Source organism: Cryptomeria japonica, chromosome 8 (assembly GCF_030272615.1).
Source record: "Cryptomeria japonica chromosome 8, Sugi_1.0, whole genome shotgun sequence".
In the NCBI taxonomy this organism is placed as follows: Eukaryota; Viridiplantae; Streptophyta; class Pinopsida; order Cupressales; family Cupressaceae; genus Cryptomeria; species Cryptomeria japonica.
The window spans coordinates 530,501,868-530,520,370 of NC_081412.1; the positions used below are offsets into that span (position 1 = coordinate 530,501,868).

Sequence of the window (18,503 nt, forward strand, 5' to 3'; positions counted from 1 at the left end):
CTAAAATCCAAACAAAGGCGACATAATCATCAACAGCACAAATGGAAGAAGAAATCAGTTTCTAAAGAAGAAAATTGGCAAGAAAAGCTACATCAAGCGGTCGAAACAGTAATCAATAAACAAAAGAAGCAAGAAGAACATGAAAAGAAAGAAGAGTAGATTACCATCAAAGGTGAAGAAAACTCTTGTCAACGAGTTCTGAAAATACAAACAAATGCAAAATCTGAACAAGATATTCCAGCAGCAATAAAAATAGAGATGGCAGAAATCAGAGAACTTTTTGCACCATACGACATTCCAGTATGGTATAGTGGAGTAATCTTAGATCAGGATTCAGAGACAGATTCCAATGAGTATGAATGGGGTCTAGATGTCTTATCTACTACATCAAGTAAGGAACATAATGAAGACCAAGCAGCTATCATGAAAGAAGACTTGTCTATTACAAAACAAAAGATGAAGTTAGAAAGAAGGCAAGAGAAACTCAGAATTCAGAGAAAAGAGGCGTATGTGAAAAGGAAAGAAAATGACAAAGAGAAAGAAGTAATGCCACAAGAAGCACAAACAAGGATAGATCAAGCATCTATAAATACAAGATTTTCATCAAAAGAGGAACAAGATGTATCCAGATATGGCAGAACCATAGAAGAATTAAGAGATAGTCAAGTTGGATTGACTATTAGTCCAGAAGAAGTTGAGTTTGAAAGGAGACAAAATCTAGCAAAAGAATCCTCTTTATCATATACGCAAGTATGTCAACTCCAAAATGCAAATGAGGTCAATCAAGAAGGAATTTGTAGCATTAAATATGTGTGTGTTGATATAATCCATTCATTTAAGGGACAAACGTCAGTTGAAGAACCACTTGAGTGTGAACTACAAAATGATAATATTGATTTTGTTAAGACTAATTCAGAAACGCTTGACAAAGACAATTCTCAAAAACATTTAATCTATGACAAAACCTATTCTATGCCAAATTATGATCATTATGTCATGAACGTTGAAACACCTAATGATGGCAGTGATTATGATTTACCCCTTCTTCATCTTGAACTAATTGATTGGGATAATTTAGACAACCCCAAACTGAATGTCTTTTCCAATGATCATGACTTAGTCGTGTACCTTAACATTGTTGAACTCATCCATCCTAATATATCTTCCATTGCAGAATCAAGTGATGTTTCTCGTAGTCAGGAGAATGCCAAACTTTCCAGCCGCAAATGAAAAATAAAACAAGGAAAGAGACCTATTGTTGAAAACCATTTTATGGCAACATTAGATCAATTAAAAGAGAAAAAAAAGGACGTATCTGATGGTGAAAACCTCCTTGATGCGCTAGAAGATGGAAAGTTTGACATTCTTCCTACATATTTTCAAGAGAGATGTACTATTCTGATAGAACCAACAGAAGCAGTAAACTTCGGTACATCAAAGGATCCTAAAATACTTCATTTTGTTACCTCATTGTCAGAAAAAAGAGAGGAAAGAATACATGGAATTCTTTACGCAAAGACAAAGTATTTTTTCTTCGTCTTATGCAGATATGCTAGGACTTAGTCCAGATCTTATCATGCATCATCTTAATGTGGATTTAAAAGAAAAACCTGTTAAGAAGAAGCTAAGAAAGATGCATCCGCACATTTCTCTTCTTCTAAAAACCAAGTTGAAGAAACTATTAGAAGTGGGTTTCCTAAGACCAGTTGCTTATCCAAAATGGGTTTCAAGTATTGTACTAGTGTCAAAGCCAGATAAAAGCATAAGAGTCTGTACAGATTTCAGAGATCTGAATAAAGCATGTCCAAAAGATTATTTGCCGCTACCAAACATTCATATCATAGTCGACTTATCAGTAGGACATGAGATGTTTTCATTAATGGATGGCTTCTCAGGATATAATCAAATAAGAATTGCACCTGAAGATCAAGAGAAAACAGCTTTCACCTATGCATGGGGAACATATTGCTGGAATGTTATGCCATTTGGGCTTAAGAATGTAGGAGCGACTTATCAAAGGGCTATGACGACAATTTTCCATGATATGATACATACATTTATGGAAGATTATGTCGATGACATACTTGCAAAATCTCATACAAGACAAGAACATTTGAACATTTTAAGCAAGATTTTTGACAGGCTGGAAAGATATCAATTGAGATTAAATCCAAAGAAATGTGCATTTGGGGTAACCTCTGGAAAGCTCCTTGGGTACATTATATCATCTCGTGGCATTGAACTAGATCCTGAAAAAGTCAAAGCTATCATGGAGATGGAATCACCTAAGAACATAAGTCAATTGAGATCTTTACAAGGAAGATTGCAATCAATCAAGAGATTTGTTTCTCAGTTGGTCGATAGATGCCTTCCATTTACCCATCTTCTACATAAAAATGTTCCACTCAAATGGGATATAAAATGTGAAGAAACTTTTTTGCAAATAAAAGAATATCTTATGAGTCCTCTAGTACTGATATCACCAACCAAAGGGAAACCATTGTTACTCTATGTCTCAGCAACAAGTGTATCATTAGGCACTCTCCTAGCCCAACATGATGATGAAGGAAAAGAAAGAGCAGTTTATTATATAAGTAGAATGCTTGTTGGCTATATATTAAATTATTCCTCAATCGAAAAGACATGTCTAGCAGTTGTATTTGCAACTCAGAAGCTGCAACATTATATGTTGATCCATTCTGTGAAACTAATAGCAAAGATAGATCCTCTCAAATATTTGTTGAGTAAGTCAACATTGACAGGGAGACTAGCCAAATGGGTTATGATACTGAGTGAATTTGACATAGAATATGTTGACCAAAAAGCTATCAAGGGACAAGTCATCGTTGATCAATTGGCTAATGCACCTTTACAAAATGACATGCCTTTGCACATCGAATTTCCTGATGAAGATATCTTGACAGTAAGTACAAACTTTTGGGAATTGTAATTTGATGGTTCTTATACACAATATGGATCAGGCGCACGAATCTTTTTCATCACACCTCAAGGACACACAATTCTGAAATCATATAGACTGTGATTTCCATGCACCAATAATACTGCAGAGTATGAAGCATTGGCTATAGAGCTTAAAATGGCCATTGAATGGAATGTCCAAGAATTACATGTGTATGGTGATTCACAACTTATCATCAACCAAATAAATGATGAATATCAAACAAAGGATGATAAGCTTATGCCATACAAACAGCTGGTAGAGAAATTTAAAGAACACTTTAAAGAAATAGCATTCACCCAGATTCCAAGAAATGAGAATAAAGCAGCAGATGCAATGGCTATAATACCATCTCTCTTGCAAAATAAGGAGAATCAACAGCGTTACGAAATTCTCATGGAAGATATCTTAACCCCTACCATTCAAGTCCAGTATACCTATCAAATTTTGCATATATCAGGAACTAGTCAATCATCACATGGTCAAACTTATCAGTATTTAAAAGAACATATCCTTCCTCTTGACTTATCTCGCAATCAAAGAAGGAGTTTTATTCGCCAGTCCTCTTGCTATACTATAATTTCTAATACCCTATATAGGCGTGGTCTAGATGGTACTTTATTAAGATGTCTTGAAAAAGAAGAATCTGAAAAAGTTCTTGACGAAGTTCATGCAGGTATTTGTGGGACACACTCAAGTGGTTTAACATTGGCTAAGAAACTTCTTCGTATGGGTTACTTTTGGCCTACTATGGAAAGAGATTCATTCACATATGCTAGAAAATGTAAGCAATGTCAAATCCATGGAAATCTCATTCATGCACCAGCACAAGAGTTATATCCTATGACAGGTTTGTGGCCATTTTCACAATGGGGCCTTGATTTGGTAGGAAAGATCAATCCCTCATCTTCTAATGGACATAAGTTTATTTTGATTGCTACTGAATATTTTACTAAGTGGATTGAAGTAGTGCCTTTAACAACAGTGACAGGAAAACAAAAATCATCATTTATTTTGAATTATATAATCTATCGCTATGGAGTTCCTATGACCATTATCACTGATAATGGAAGACCATTCAAAAATCAAGATGTGAAGGAGCTATGTGAACAATTTCATATCCAACATAGGTTTTCTACTCCATATTATCCATAGGGAAATGGTCAAGTTGAGGCATCAAACAAAACTATCTTGAAAATCTTGAAGAAAACAGTCAATGAAGCTGGAAAGGATTGGCATATTCAGCTAAATCCTGCTCTTTGGGCATACCGAACTAGCGTCTGCACTCCAACAAGGGCAACTCCATATTGTTTGGTCTATGGATCAGAAGTCATTTTACCTATAGAAGTAGAGATACCTTCTCTACATGTATCCTTGCAAGGTCTTATACCAGAAGAAGAACAACGAGTCTCTCAACTCCAGGAGCTAGAACTGATTCAAGAATGTCGCCAAAATGCAACATAACATTTGAAAGTATACCAACAAAGAATGGAAAGAAGCTATAACAACAGAGTCAAGCCGTGAATTTTTTCAGATTGGAGATATAGTTCTAAGGGAGAATCCAAGAAATCAGCAAGATCAGGAAAAAAAGGGAAAATTTGAACCAAATTGGCTAGGACCTTTTGTCATAGTGGCAACATATGGATCAGGAGCATACAAGTTATCTACCCCTGAAGGTGATTGGTTTGATGAACCTATCAATGCTATCCATCTCAAGAAATTCTATGCTTGAGATATAAAGTCCTGAAAAAAATAAACAAAAAGCATATTAAGTCCTGAAAAAATCAATAAAAAGCATATAAAAAAAAAATGCAATAAATTTAGATGGTAAAAACCTGATAAACGGGCGCTATCTAAGAAGTAAGTTCCTCCATCTATGAGATCACTTTGTGCACCTATCTACTCCATCCTACCGCATCTATCGCTTCCATCTATCTTAGCTTATCTATTCCATCTTTCGCATCCATTGCTCTGAATCATTTAGAAAGAAATATGTGGCTTACCAACAGTTATCAATCTTTGACATACTTATCGTAGTCACTATCTTAGATTTTATCAGAAGCAATCAATCTATACTTTTATCCCACCATGGTTTGGATCTTGATCAATTCATACATTCATAATAATTTTTGTTTCCACTGGGGGCAAAATCCTAATTCCTTTTTGCTAAGGTGATCTTTTGAATCTTTGAAAATCCCAAAACATTCAAAAAACTTAGAAAAACCAAAAACACCTAGGATTTTGAAATAGATAACGAGCAACAAAGCAACAAATCAATCAAGGTGTTTCATCAACAACTGAATCATAAAACTCAAAAACCAAAGAATCGATTAGGAAGTAATAAAGGATTATCATTCATCAAGATGATTATATCAGTTAATGACCATAAGAACATGTGAATGACATACAAGATTCGGTGTTTATATCTTGATTTTATTGCTAATCATGTACTCTATGCAACTCAAAGATGTCCATGACTAGAGAAGCTATGATGGGACATGATTATTTTCTTTGATTGTTGTTTGTGGTTTATCTCTTACTAAAGTATGTACTTGTCTCAGGATATGATCGGCAAAAGATCAAGGAGGACGTTCCAAGTCATGCATGAAAGGAGATAATCCTTGTCTGTTCAGCAAGCAATACTCAGGTCAACTTGATCTGTTATATCAAGTTGCTTGTATTAACTTGCTATATCAAAATCCATGTAAGGAATACTCAGGTCATCTTGAATCATTATGTCAAGTTGCTTGTATTTTCTTACAACATTTTAAAGCTCAATGATGAAATCAAAGCACTATTGCAAAGATAACATATGAAGAATGGTAGTACAATTTTTAGTTAGCTCATTATTCGTCTACATTATAAGCATTCATTTGTCAATTGTATTATAAGAATATCATTTCATTAACAGATCAACAGTCATAAATAAAGATTGAGTATACTTGGACAAACAAAAACAATTTGCATTTGATCATTATAGGTGCATTCATCTTTAGAATCATTATCCATTTTTTATTTTAATCATTGCATTAGTTTGCATTCAAATTAAGTGCATTTCATTAATCATGTAGTATGTCATCATTAGTATTTTGCATTATCATTAAAAGTTCATTAAAGATCATTTAGTTACATCTTTGCACTTAGATTCATAATCATTATAAGTTTTACATATAAAATCAAAAACACTTCATGTAGATCATTTGCAGTTACACCAACATAAATCAAAAAACATTTCAAATCAATCATTCATTTGCATTTCAATATCAATCATTGCATTTTGCATCATTTACATATCAGTTAACTTAGTAATCATTTTCATTTGTATCCAAGAATCATCAAAATTGAAAATCAACAAAAGCATTTATCATTGCATCATCCATATAAAGCATCATCATCAAATAGAGAAACATGCATAAATATCATCATCCATATAAAGCATCATCATCAAATAGAGTAACATGCATAATAAAGATCATCATCATATAGAGTCCATGTCTACATATAGATCACCATAAAACAATAAAAGTCCAAGTATACAATGATATCAAATAAACAATACAAATGCTCCAAATCAAGTCACGACTGTCCTGTACCACTACCACCTGACTCTGTCCATCTTTGTGGCTATGGGTGATAAGATCCTCCAGATGTTTGTCTCCCATGCTCACTACTCCTCTGAGGAGGTCCCATGACCCCACCACTGCTAGTATCCATCAACACGATGGTATGATAACTACCTGCTCTCTAGCTCTCTGCAACTGCCTCTTCATATCGTCGTCACCAATTGGAAGTCTCCTTCCATGCATGAACTAATGCTCTAATAGTGTCAGCTAAGAGAGTACCTGATCCAACCTGTTGAATATGATCAAGAAGGCCATGAGTATCCTGTTGTCTCCTAACAGCTCTATCCCTCTTAGCAATAAGAGTCTGCACATGTGCTCGAAGTTGATCAATCTGTTCTCTAAGACTGTCAATGGTCTCCTGCTCTGGTGCATCCTGCTCTGGCATATCATGCACTGGTGCATCCTGCTCTGGCAAATCTTGTTCTGGTGCATGAATCCCAATCCCCTCCTCACCACCAACCTGTCCAATTGCTGGAATCTTAGTCCAAGTAACTCTCCAAACTCATTGTCTGATGAGAGGAACATGATCCTTAGGATCCTCATCATCTCCACCATGCACTGCAATAACCCTAGGGTCTGGCTAAATCTGTTCAAAATCAATGCCTCTCCCGCAACCCCCATCCAGTCCAGTCATCTTGCCTCCTCTTGTCAATGGTAATCCTCTCGGTGATCTCATGCCTAACCTGCCATGCTCCCTCCCAATCTGTCCAACATCCCTCCCACCCATAGGACGTGGTCTCCCAATCCTGCTAATCGGTCCAAACGGTCCTCCATGGACTCTCAGTCGACCTCCCCTCCGTCCAAGTCTCCTACCAGCACCACCTCCATCCCCACCCTCATCTCCATCTCCCCCAGCCTCCTGAGCAGCTCTGAGCTCTCTTCTTTGTCTCCATCTCCTAAAAACTGGATCATCTGAATCATTATCCTCATCTCTTGAGCTGGGAGGAGGATCTGCTAGATCAGTACTACGAGGAAATGGATGAGCTAATATATACTAAGCATAATCTGCAGTAACCCCAGGATCAAGAATGTGCAATCTCATATCATAAGCCACTCTCAGAGTAGCAAGAAACTCTGCACGAGCAATCTCAAATGACAAAGAAGGTCCCCAATCTCGCCTATCTCTGTACCTCCGAACATATATCATCACACCAGTAGGCATTGGCTGGATCATCCCAAACTGTCTCAGAATGCAACTAATCAACTATTGCTCAACAATGTAAGGAGTCCGACCAATGAGATATCTACTCTGCATGATAAATGGTAAGGTCTGTGCATCATCCATCCATGGCTCACAATCAACATATGGTCTCCAAGTAATGTTATCCAATGAATCAAGCACCCAACGCCAATACTCCACCTTACCCAGCTTATGTTGAGTAAGGATACCTGTATAAAAATATTCATATGGTTGTCTCTCTACGAACTCTATGATGGATAGGCCGAGTAACAACAATGTGCTCCTAGCACCAGATCTGCAATAAAGTGCATCCTATAGACAAACTAGCACTCTCATCATACACCACCTGGTGAAGATCATGATATAAATGTGTGAGCATACAAACACCCCAAGCATATCGAGTACGATGCTGCATCATACTCAGGAGAATCTCACCTCATCCAACAGAAAAACCTCACGATCGCCTATCAGGACAAATAAATCCTCCAATCAAACCAGCAAGAATCACAGGGAGAGTCTCGTAATACATCACCATATCCTCCCATCGGATCTCTCCTCTACCAATGCTATCATCAGCAAACATGGTTCTGCAAGCCTTTGTCCCAACACGATCCTAAAAATCATACTACACTAACTCGCCAGTCACTGGGATGTGCAGAATCCTATACACATCCTCGAGCGTCACACTAATCTCACTTGTGGGCAAGTGGAAAGTGTTATGCTCACTGTGTCATCTCTTGGCTAACGTTGTCAACAATCCTCTATTATGTGTAATCTCAAGCATATACAACAAATGGTGTAAACCACAGGCATCTATATGTCTAACCTCTGCCTGTGTCAGCTCTGGCACTAAATGTCGTGCTTCTGGTAATTTCTCCTGACACTGGAGAACATCAAGTTTCTCCTATTTATCAAGAGAATTCAATCAATCAACTATCAAATCTATCAAATCAAACTGAAGCAATCAACTATCAAATCTATCAAAACAAACTGAAGCAATCTATGCTATCAAATCTATCACATTAAATTGAAGCAACTTAAGCTATCAAATCATTTTAAAAACCTAGAAATCAAGCAATCAAGCAATTAATTTATCTATCCAACAATATCAAGTAATCAATCGAGTCCCTATTCATCATACATGCACATCAAACACGTTAAATCTAATCATCAAAGTGATTTTTAGCTTTTGCATTTATCAAAAACATCAATTTTGAGCATTAGCGCTATCCTATTGAGCAAAAGCGCTAACTCTAAATGCAAGTGCGCTAAACTCAAGCATATGGGCTAACTTTTTGTGCAAACGTGCTAAACCTATGAACATATGCGCAAAACAAAGCAAAAGTGCTAACTTTGGCTGCAAAAGCACTAACAAACGAAACATTTGCGCTATCCTATGCATATGCGCTAACAAAAAGATCATTTGCACTAATCTATGCAAATGCGCTAAACCTAATTTCATATGCGCTAAAACACAATGCAAATGCACTAACCTAAATGCCAAAAATCGCAAAAAATTTAAAAAAATTCAAAAACGCACCTAAAACCATGCAAAGTCAAACAAAAAGTTGCAAACAAAGCTTGGGATAAGATACATACCGAATATCCATACTCGGGAGGTCGTTGATATCGTCGGACACGCTCAAAACAATGGTTCTCCACAGGAATCACCATTTCGCCACCTCACCAAGAAAATTTTCTTCACAAAGCTGACAAGGATAACAATGAAATTAAAATTAACCTTGGTTAATTTTATATTTACTATTTGAAGAGTAATTAATGCTATTCAATGGGGCAATTTAATTTATTTTTTTTTACAAATGAATTTAATTGACGGAACTCTTTTTATCAATTATCATGAGATCAATCGTTCAAACCAAAGTTTTTAACAATTTCACGATTAATCTCCTAAGGGGGCACACAATCGAGATTGTCAATCTCCATCAAACGCATTATCAAGACTTGATTTAATCTTTGAAACAATGTTGTCTCGACATCATTTCAAAGAGGGGCAAAATGTATACACATAAAAATGGCTATGAGCAATTAAATAAATATTTTATATTTATTTAATGATTTTTCTTCTATTAAATAGTTAATTTGAAAAGATTAATTTATTTAATTTATTTTTCGTGTCTTTCTATTAATTAATTCATCTATCCTATTCCTCTAATTAATTAAATATCTAATATTTAATTATCTTCTCCAAACAATTAAATATCTAATATTTAATAGTTATTCTCCTATCCTATAGTCTCAAATATTAAATAATTTCTAAATTATTTAAATCCCTTTTCCAACTCACCTTCCATCTCCACTTCATCTTCCCTTTGCCAACTAATCCAACATGTGGCTAAAGAAATTAATATTTCTTAAATATTAATTCGTCATTTATCTCCAACTTCCAAACTTAATGAAAATTGTGTACGTACACATATTTCATAACTATTTACTATATTATCTCCAACACCCCCCTACATCTTAGGAAGGACTTGAGTCCACTTGTCCTATCATGTCTAAATTTCCTCCAACCATCCCTAGATTCCCTCAGTCAGCAACCCAGTCAAGGTGAGATGAGTGACACTTGTCTTCTCCTTCCCCCATTCTCTCAACCTTCACCTTTGCTCACTGTTAGGATTCCCACAAATACTGAGAGGGGGGGGTGAATCAGTATCTAACCGGTGATAAGAATTTCTTAAGTTAAAACATGCAGAACATAAAATAGCAGTATACCGGTATGCAAGAATTAATGCAATAAACAAAATCAAAAACATCCACATGAAAAGAACACCATAACATAAGATGTTTAACGAGGAAACCCGGTGTGGGAAAAACCTCGGTGGGATTTGTGACCCACAATATTCACTCACTGGCCAATAAGAGAATATTACTTACAATAGGGTTCTGCACATGCAGGAAGGCCAATTGCCTAGAGCTCACTGCTCAATGAGAAGTCACACTGACTTACAATGAGGATTATACTAATCCAAAGATCTGTATTGCTTTACAATAGCATCTCCAATGCTAGATTTAGTACCGGTTCTAACTCTGTTCTTTACATATACCCTTGACCTATAATTCGCACATTAGGTCTGCCTAATAATTTTCTTTATGCTCGCTACCTTACCTCTCTAAATGTCTACAATGATCTCCTTTATATACAAGAGTCATTTTACAATTTGCCAAGTCGGCTTACAATAATAAACAAAATATTACATATCAAAAATCATGTCGGCCTTTATGTTGGTATACATCTTTTCTTCTGTGTCGGTGCCGGTGTAGAGTGATCTTGTTGATGTCGGTGCACTGACTTGCTTGTGTAATGCTTTGTCGGTATGAAGTCTTGCCGGTGCCATAGGATTGCAAGGTTGCCATCAATGACAAAACCTTCAATCACACACAATGTCTCATTGGAGTGTCCATATGCCAACAATCTCCCCCTTTGGCATTGATGGCAACACTCATGAGAAATTTCAAAAAGTGTCCAAAATTGTGTAGTCCAAAAAATTTACCAAAAAAAATGTTTACCAAAAATATGAAGGGCTCCCCCGGAGCATATGATTCCTGTCTTTGAACTTTCTCATCCTACTACTCCCCCTTTGGCATCAATGACAAAGGTTGTCAAGATGTTAGTAGAGTTTGTAGTCATATCTTCAACCTTGTAGTTGGGTAGTTATTATCTGAAAAAGATCGCCCAAAATTAAGTTTATACTATCCATAAACTTTTTGCTATCTTTTATTGTTGTTTCAGTCCTCTTCACAAAACCGGTGAGATGCTATAATTGCTCTGTCGGTGTTTTACTTCCCTGTGCTAATGCCTCTGAGATTTCCTTCCGCAGAGATGCTAGATAGTCCAATCTTGGACTCAGTTTGGATCTCAAGTGTTTTGCCTTGTTTATTATTCTCTCTTTCTCTCTTTCCAGTTTAAGCAATTCTTCCTCAAAATTTGCTAACTTATCTTCAAAAACAGATAGTGAATCCGGTGAGTTGACAAAATTGTCTACAAGCTTATTTATCTCATCCTGTGTCTTGCTTATTTTCTTGTCAATATCTACAGTCAAGAAGTTTGTTTTGCATGTGTCTTTATACAGATTTTTATATTCTTTCAACAAACTACACAGTTCCGGTAGAAGTGTGTCAAAGTCTCTGTTACACTTCTTTATTTCTTCTTCAAAGAATTTATGTTTCTCCTTTTCTACTATGTCCTTTACTGATTCTTCTTTTATTTTATCAATATTTCCAGAAATGTATTTACATAATGTATCCAACTGTCCTAAAGAATCTTTATTATCTATATTACAATCAGGAGCAATTATCTTCAAAATTGGTATTGAATCATCTATTACTTTGTAAGCCTATGAGCTGCAGTCAGTTATTTTCTTAATGGATTCAAGCAATACCTCAGTCACATTAGTTGACTTGAATGTTGATGATGATCCAAGAGTCTGAGTACCAATGGAAGTGACCATGCTTGTATTGACCTCTGGTAGGTCAGTTTGTGTTTGTATTTCTTTTAGCACTAGTTTTCCTACTTCATTGCTTATCGGTGGCATTGTTTCCTTGTGAACCTGTTCTGGAGCCTTTAGCTTTGTTGGTTTCTCTGTTTGTGCCTCAGATTCCATCTTTTTCCCTGTATCCTCTGCTAATTGCTCTGCATCTCCTGTTACTGGAGGCTTTTTAGCCATATCTGACTTTTCAGTTGTATCTTTATCAACTATTATGTTGATCTTTTGGGTATCAACATTTACAGTGTATAGGACTTCAGGATTTGGATTACTATCCTCTGCATCCATGCTTTCTGTTGTCGGTTGGTCTTCAGGAGTTGTGATTTTCACAGGTGGAGGTAGGTTGTCTTTAACCTTTATGCTTGGAGGTCCACCAACTTTGCCTTTCCCTTTGTCCTTATCCTTCTGATATACCTTAATAGGCTTGGGATTCCTGTATTCTTCTTGTTTTTCCTTTTCAACCAAGAATATGTCCCAACCATCTTCTGTTTCCTCTGTAACTTCTGTAACTCTTCCTGACATCAGTGAAATATGTCAGTGTGCAGTGGAGAAAATAGTCTGGTTTGCCTGAGCAATTAGATCATCAATTTCCTTTGGGGAGTTTACCGGATATACAGCAAGTAGTTTTTCTATTTTTATTTTCTTGTCTAATTCAATCACTCCTTGCCTTCTGGCCTCAAGTCTTTTGTATAAATCATCAGGTATTTCATTGATAACTTCCATCAAAAACTTTTTGAACATGTCCATATGCAGTATTACACTCTCCTCAACTTGCCCTTTCTCATCAGCAGATAGAGTGTCATAAATTTTCCCTATGTTTTTCAGTTTTCCTTCCTCTGTGATCTCATTTAACAATATGTCTAGAGGTGCCAAGTCAGTTTTTGTCTTTTTCTTTTTTTTTAGGAGTTAGCTTCCTTTTAGGTGTGACCTTTTTGACCGGAGATCTCACAACTTGTTGCTTATGCCTTGTCCTTCTAGGTGAAGGAGTGGTTGCCGGTGAGGGATCTCTTTTCCTAACAACTCTTTTAAAAGTTGTTGGCATGTCACCTTCCGAAGAAGTACCTACCGGTGATAGATGAGCTTCAGGTTGTGGGGCAGCCAACTCATCTTCAGTTATGCCGGTTTTCTTTAATACATCTTCCTTAATGGCTTTTGCTTGTCTGGATCCTTTCCTCACAAATGCCTCTACCTTCTTCACTCTTTTCTTGGACTGTATTTGGCTTTCTATGGTTTCGGCACTACCAAATACTTCCTCCTTAGGTTCATTGGGGGCTTCCAGAAGTGCTTTGGCATAAGTTTCAACTATGTGGTCATCTGTCTCATAGCCCATTTCTGTTACCCAAATTGTCCTTGGGATGACTGCTTCCATCCATATTTCATCCTTTTTAATAACAAAGCATATATCATCTTTGTATTTATCTACAATTTTCTGAGATAACCTTATCCTTTTCTTCATTTTTGTCTTTAATGCTTGGAAAAAGTCATGAATGTTGTTTTCCTTGTTCTCACCCATGGTATTGAATAGTTTTGTCAATTGCTTTCCTATCGGTATGTCATATCCTAGTTCTTTATATCCTATACCGGGAACCTGTTTTGTTATATGAAGCATTAGGCATACTAACAGATTTCCAAATCTGAAATTTCCTTTCTTATCCTTCTTTATCTTTCCAAGGTTGTCTATCAGTTCATCCTTTAACCATTCACAGATGTCAATTTTTGCATTGTATGTTATCATATCATAAGCTCTCTTAATGCATAAACTTGAAACTGAGTTAAGTCTATTAGCATGAGTGGCTTTGTAACCTAATATCATACTTAAGAATCTCACATTTGTATCCTTTACATTGTTAACCCTTAGAGATCTTTTATCAAATGTTGCACCTGTTAGGTCTATGACTAAATCATTTGAAACCTTCTTGTTTTTGTCTAGTCTTTTACCAGTGGCCGGTAACCCTATGATAGCCTTTACCCCTTCCTTGGTGATCTTATGAATTGCATCTAACCAGAAAAATTCTCCATGAACTCTGCTTAACACTATCCTAATCACATCCTTAGGAAATTCAGGAATGCTAAGGATTTTTGTGAATCCTAGGGTTTCAATAACTTTTTGTTCAGCTTTAACATTGTCTGTATCATCACATATCTCGGTTTTATACATGGTTTTGATTTCTTCATCTCCTAACTCTTCAATATTGCAGTGGATGTACATTCTAGGGTCTTCAGCATATACAACACCTTTAGGAATTTGAGAAAATGCACCTAAGGTATCATCCTTCTTTGCTATTTCGAGGACTAACTGAAATACGGGCCTAGGTCTTTTAATTACTTCCACAACAGTAGGGTTCGCTATGTAGAGGTGGATGCCATGATTAAATACCTTTTTCTGTCTTGGATGAATGATTGCTTGGAGTGTGCTTGCTTCTTGCTCGGAATCTTCGTGCTCTCTGAAAGTTTGAAATCACGGTGAAATGAAATGGAGCCAAAACCTTATTTTATAAAGTCTTTTTCGCTATCTACCACATTAATTGCATGCCGGTTAAGTATTCACTTAACATTGTTTGCCGGTAATAAGTGATTTTCAACTTCTTATCTCTAACCGAGGGAATAATAGCACATGTGTCATTAGATTGCCAAACCCTCAAGGAAATTTTCTTCAATTAGATGAAGAACTTCCTGTCGGTGGAGCACTGCTCTGTCCTGTTAGTGAAGCATCACTCGGTTCTGCCGGTGAAGCATTTGTTGGTTCTACCAATGGAGGAGTATTCCCAATGTTTAGATCAGTTTTTCTAATCCATTGCTTTGAGAATTCTTGCTTAACCTCTTCATCTTTTTCTTTTCCTTTCAAGCTAGCACTTTTGTTGTCTATCGGTGTACTTTTACTTCTACAAAATTTAGCAATATGCCCAATCTTGTTACATGCATAACAAGTTAAATTATTTTTCTGAATAGCTTTCCCATAACCTATGTCGGTTTGTGTTCTGCATTGATTAGATAAATGTCCAGATCTTCCACAAACATAACATCTCACATTCATTCTGTAGTTTTCAGAGTTATGACCAACTTTGTTGCATTTGGAACATTGACCGGTGGGTGTATTGATATTCTGATAATTCCTAGATCTACATTCATTTGTCCTATGACCATACTTATTACAGTTAAAGCATTTACCATTGAATTTATAAGCATTAGGTGGTCTTACCGGTTTGATGTGATCCTGAGTATTTGCAGTATCGGAGCTTTCACCAATTTCAAAGCCAATTCCAGAAGTGTCACCTTTAGGTTTTTGATTCTTCAATAAGGTACCAAGTTCTTCTGAGCTTTTCTTGAATTTTTCTTTATGTTGATTTGCAGTTTCCAATTCCGTTTCCAAGATTTCTTTTTGTCTCATTAGTTCATTTGAGTCATTCTGAGTATGCATCAGATCTGTCTTCAACATGTCCTTTTCATAGCTATGTCTTGTGTTCTCATTTGGTGCATCACTTAGTCTTCTGGTCAATTCTTCTTCATTCTTCTTTCTATCCTCAATCTCTTTGCAAAATCTCATAGTCATATCCTGCATTTCATTTTTTGTTGTCATGATCTCTTGTTTCAACTTGCTTATCATATCATTAAGTGATTCCTTTTCATCATTTTCATTTTGCAATTTTTCACAGAGTTTTCTTCTCTTATTTCTTGTAACAGTAAGATTTTCTTGAAGTGCCTGAATGATATCCTGAGCCACTCTTAAATCATCTTCTAATTTGATATTTTTCAACTTCTCTGCATCATAGTCAGTAAGAGCTCCTTCAAGTTGCTTCATCAGATTTTCCATCTTTATCGGTGTCAAGATCTTCCTCAAGTTGTTAGGCTTATGAAAATAGAGGACCAAGCTCTGATACCAATTGTTAGGATTCCCACAGATACTGAGAGGGGGGGGTGAATCAGTATCTAATCGGTGATAAGAATTTCTTAAGTTAAAACATGCAGAACATAAAATAGTAGTATACCGGTATGCAAGAATTAATGCAATAAACAGAATCAAAAACATCCACATGAAAAGAACACCATAACATAAGATGTTTAACGAGGAAACCCGGTGTGGGAAAAACCTCGGTGGGATTTGTGACCCACAATATTCACTCACTGGCCAATAAGAGAATATTACTTACAATAGGGGCCTGCACATGCAGGAAGGCCAACTGCCTAGAGCTCACTGCTCAATGAGAAGTCACACTGACTTACAATGAGGATTATACTAATCCAAAGATCTGTATTGCTTTACAATAGCATCTCCAATGCCAGATTCAGTACTGGTTCTAACTTTGTTCTTTACATATACCCTTGACCTATAATTCACACATTAGGTCTGCCTAATAATTTTCTTTATGCTCGCTACCTTACCTCTCTAAATGTCTACAATGATCTCCTTTATATACAAGAGTCATTTTACAATTTGCCAAGTCGACTTACATCAATAAACAAAATATTACATATCAAAAATCATGTCGGCCTTTATGTCGGTATACATCTTTTCTTCTGTGCCGGTGTTGGTGTCGGTGTAGAGTGATCTTGTTGATGTCAGTGCACTGACTTGCTTGTGTAATGCTTTCCGGTATGAAGTCTTGCCAGTGCCATAGGATTGCAAGGTTGCCATCAATGACAAAACCTTCAATCACACACAATGTCTCATTGGAGTGTCCATATGCCAACACTCACAGCCATCCAAATCTGCAAATCTGGTCAGGACCGTTGATCTAAGTCACATCATCTAATCCTCTCAAGGTCTATAAAATCAAGAGCTTCAGTTGAGAGAGAGTTAGTCTTCAAATTAATTTTTGCATTCGTAAGTTTTAATCTTGAAGCAAATAGTAATAGCATAATCATATAGCAATTAGCATTTTAGCATAATCATGTAGTATTTTCATATCATAGTATCAGTTAACTACAAGTTATCAGTCCATTCTTCATATGCCATCTTGGAAGCCATCAGTGCATTGTCTGAGAGCACACCATCTATAATCAGGAACAGTGGAGTTAAGACACAATGGGACATAAGCCATGAAGGTAATATTAGTATTTTATTTCATATGTACTTCATGTAGTTTCATTGGTTGAATTTGGATTTCCTGTAGTATGTCCATTTGTATTTTGTGAAACTAACTTATTGCAGGTAACATTCTGAGGATGAAATTCAAGTCAACACAAAAAAAAAATTATAATTATCCACTAAATTGAAAATAAGGTATATCTTATATCAGTGGAAACTTGACAATTTCAAATCTTCTCTTACACTCCGTGTTGTGACATGGTTCTATTATCATTTCCTATATATGAATGCCTCCTACTAATCCACCCCCTATCCAAGGGACTATCAATTCTAGTGGTCATGGCTCAATTTTTGTTATGCCTTGATGTCAAGTGGTATCAACTAGGGTTGGTGTTCTAGGTGTTGACTCTCCTTTCGATGATCCCACCCCTCCTATAGTTCTTGTTTCTTTTGCAGGAACTCATAACTTCACTCAGGCAACTAGGTTTGGCCCCGATCACCCTTTATGAATGTCTTGTCCTCTCTTAAGTACCAAACCATCCTTGACAATGTTTTGTGGTGTGCATGTTGTTGATAATGAGGATTTTTGCTAGCATAGAGGTTTGTTTTGTCATTCCTCCAACCATTCACCTCATCTTCCCAACTTGCACAATTGGGTTTTGAACTCTTGGAGGCCCCTCGTGGTTTGTAAGATCAAGCTCTTCCCCAGTGATTAAGGTTTTTTTGTTGCTTCCTTTGTCTATTTTGAGGGAAAAAAAATTGTGTTGGGTCAAATTTAGGATTGAGGAGAGAACTCTCTCTTAATCAAACTCGAACAACCTCATTCAAACCACTTAACAAACCACTCAATGTGTGTCCAATGTGGGTCAAACTTTTGAATCTTCCCCTTCAATTTTGGGAGGATTCTTGTTAAAAGGCCATATGAAACTCTATTGGTTGCTTCTTGGAGGTCGATGACTCCACTTCCTTTATGGGGCACTCTATACATTCACTCGTCTCTTAATGGATATTAATATATCATTCCCTCTTTACGAAGATATGGTTTTGATGGTTGAGGATAGGCCTTGGTCTCAACAATATGATTATGACAACCAATCTTTTAGATGTTGACACTAATTTGCAACTAGTCTCTTGGCTTCGAGTTGTTCTCTCTTGCATAAAAAAGGACCTACTACTTGAAGGACGAATGTTAATGGTGATCACTTAAATA

At 36.4% G+C, this 18,503-nt stretch overlaps 1 protein-coding gene across 1 annotated transcript in view; it reads right to left on the reverse strand.

The window, feature by feature from the left end:
* Positions 1-9,436, reverse strand: part of LOC131857774 (uncharacterized) — a 95,680-nt gene extending 86,244 nt beyond the window's left edge. Inside the window, exon 1 of the mRNA XM_059210489.1 lies at positions 9,362-9,436. Coding sequence (XP_059066472.1) covers positions 9,362-9,436 — 75 coding nt within the window. The remainder of the gene's footprint in view (positions 1-9,361) is intronic.
* Positions 9,437-18,503: the final 9,067 nt, after the last annotated feature.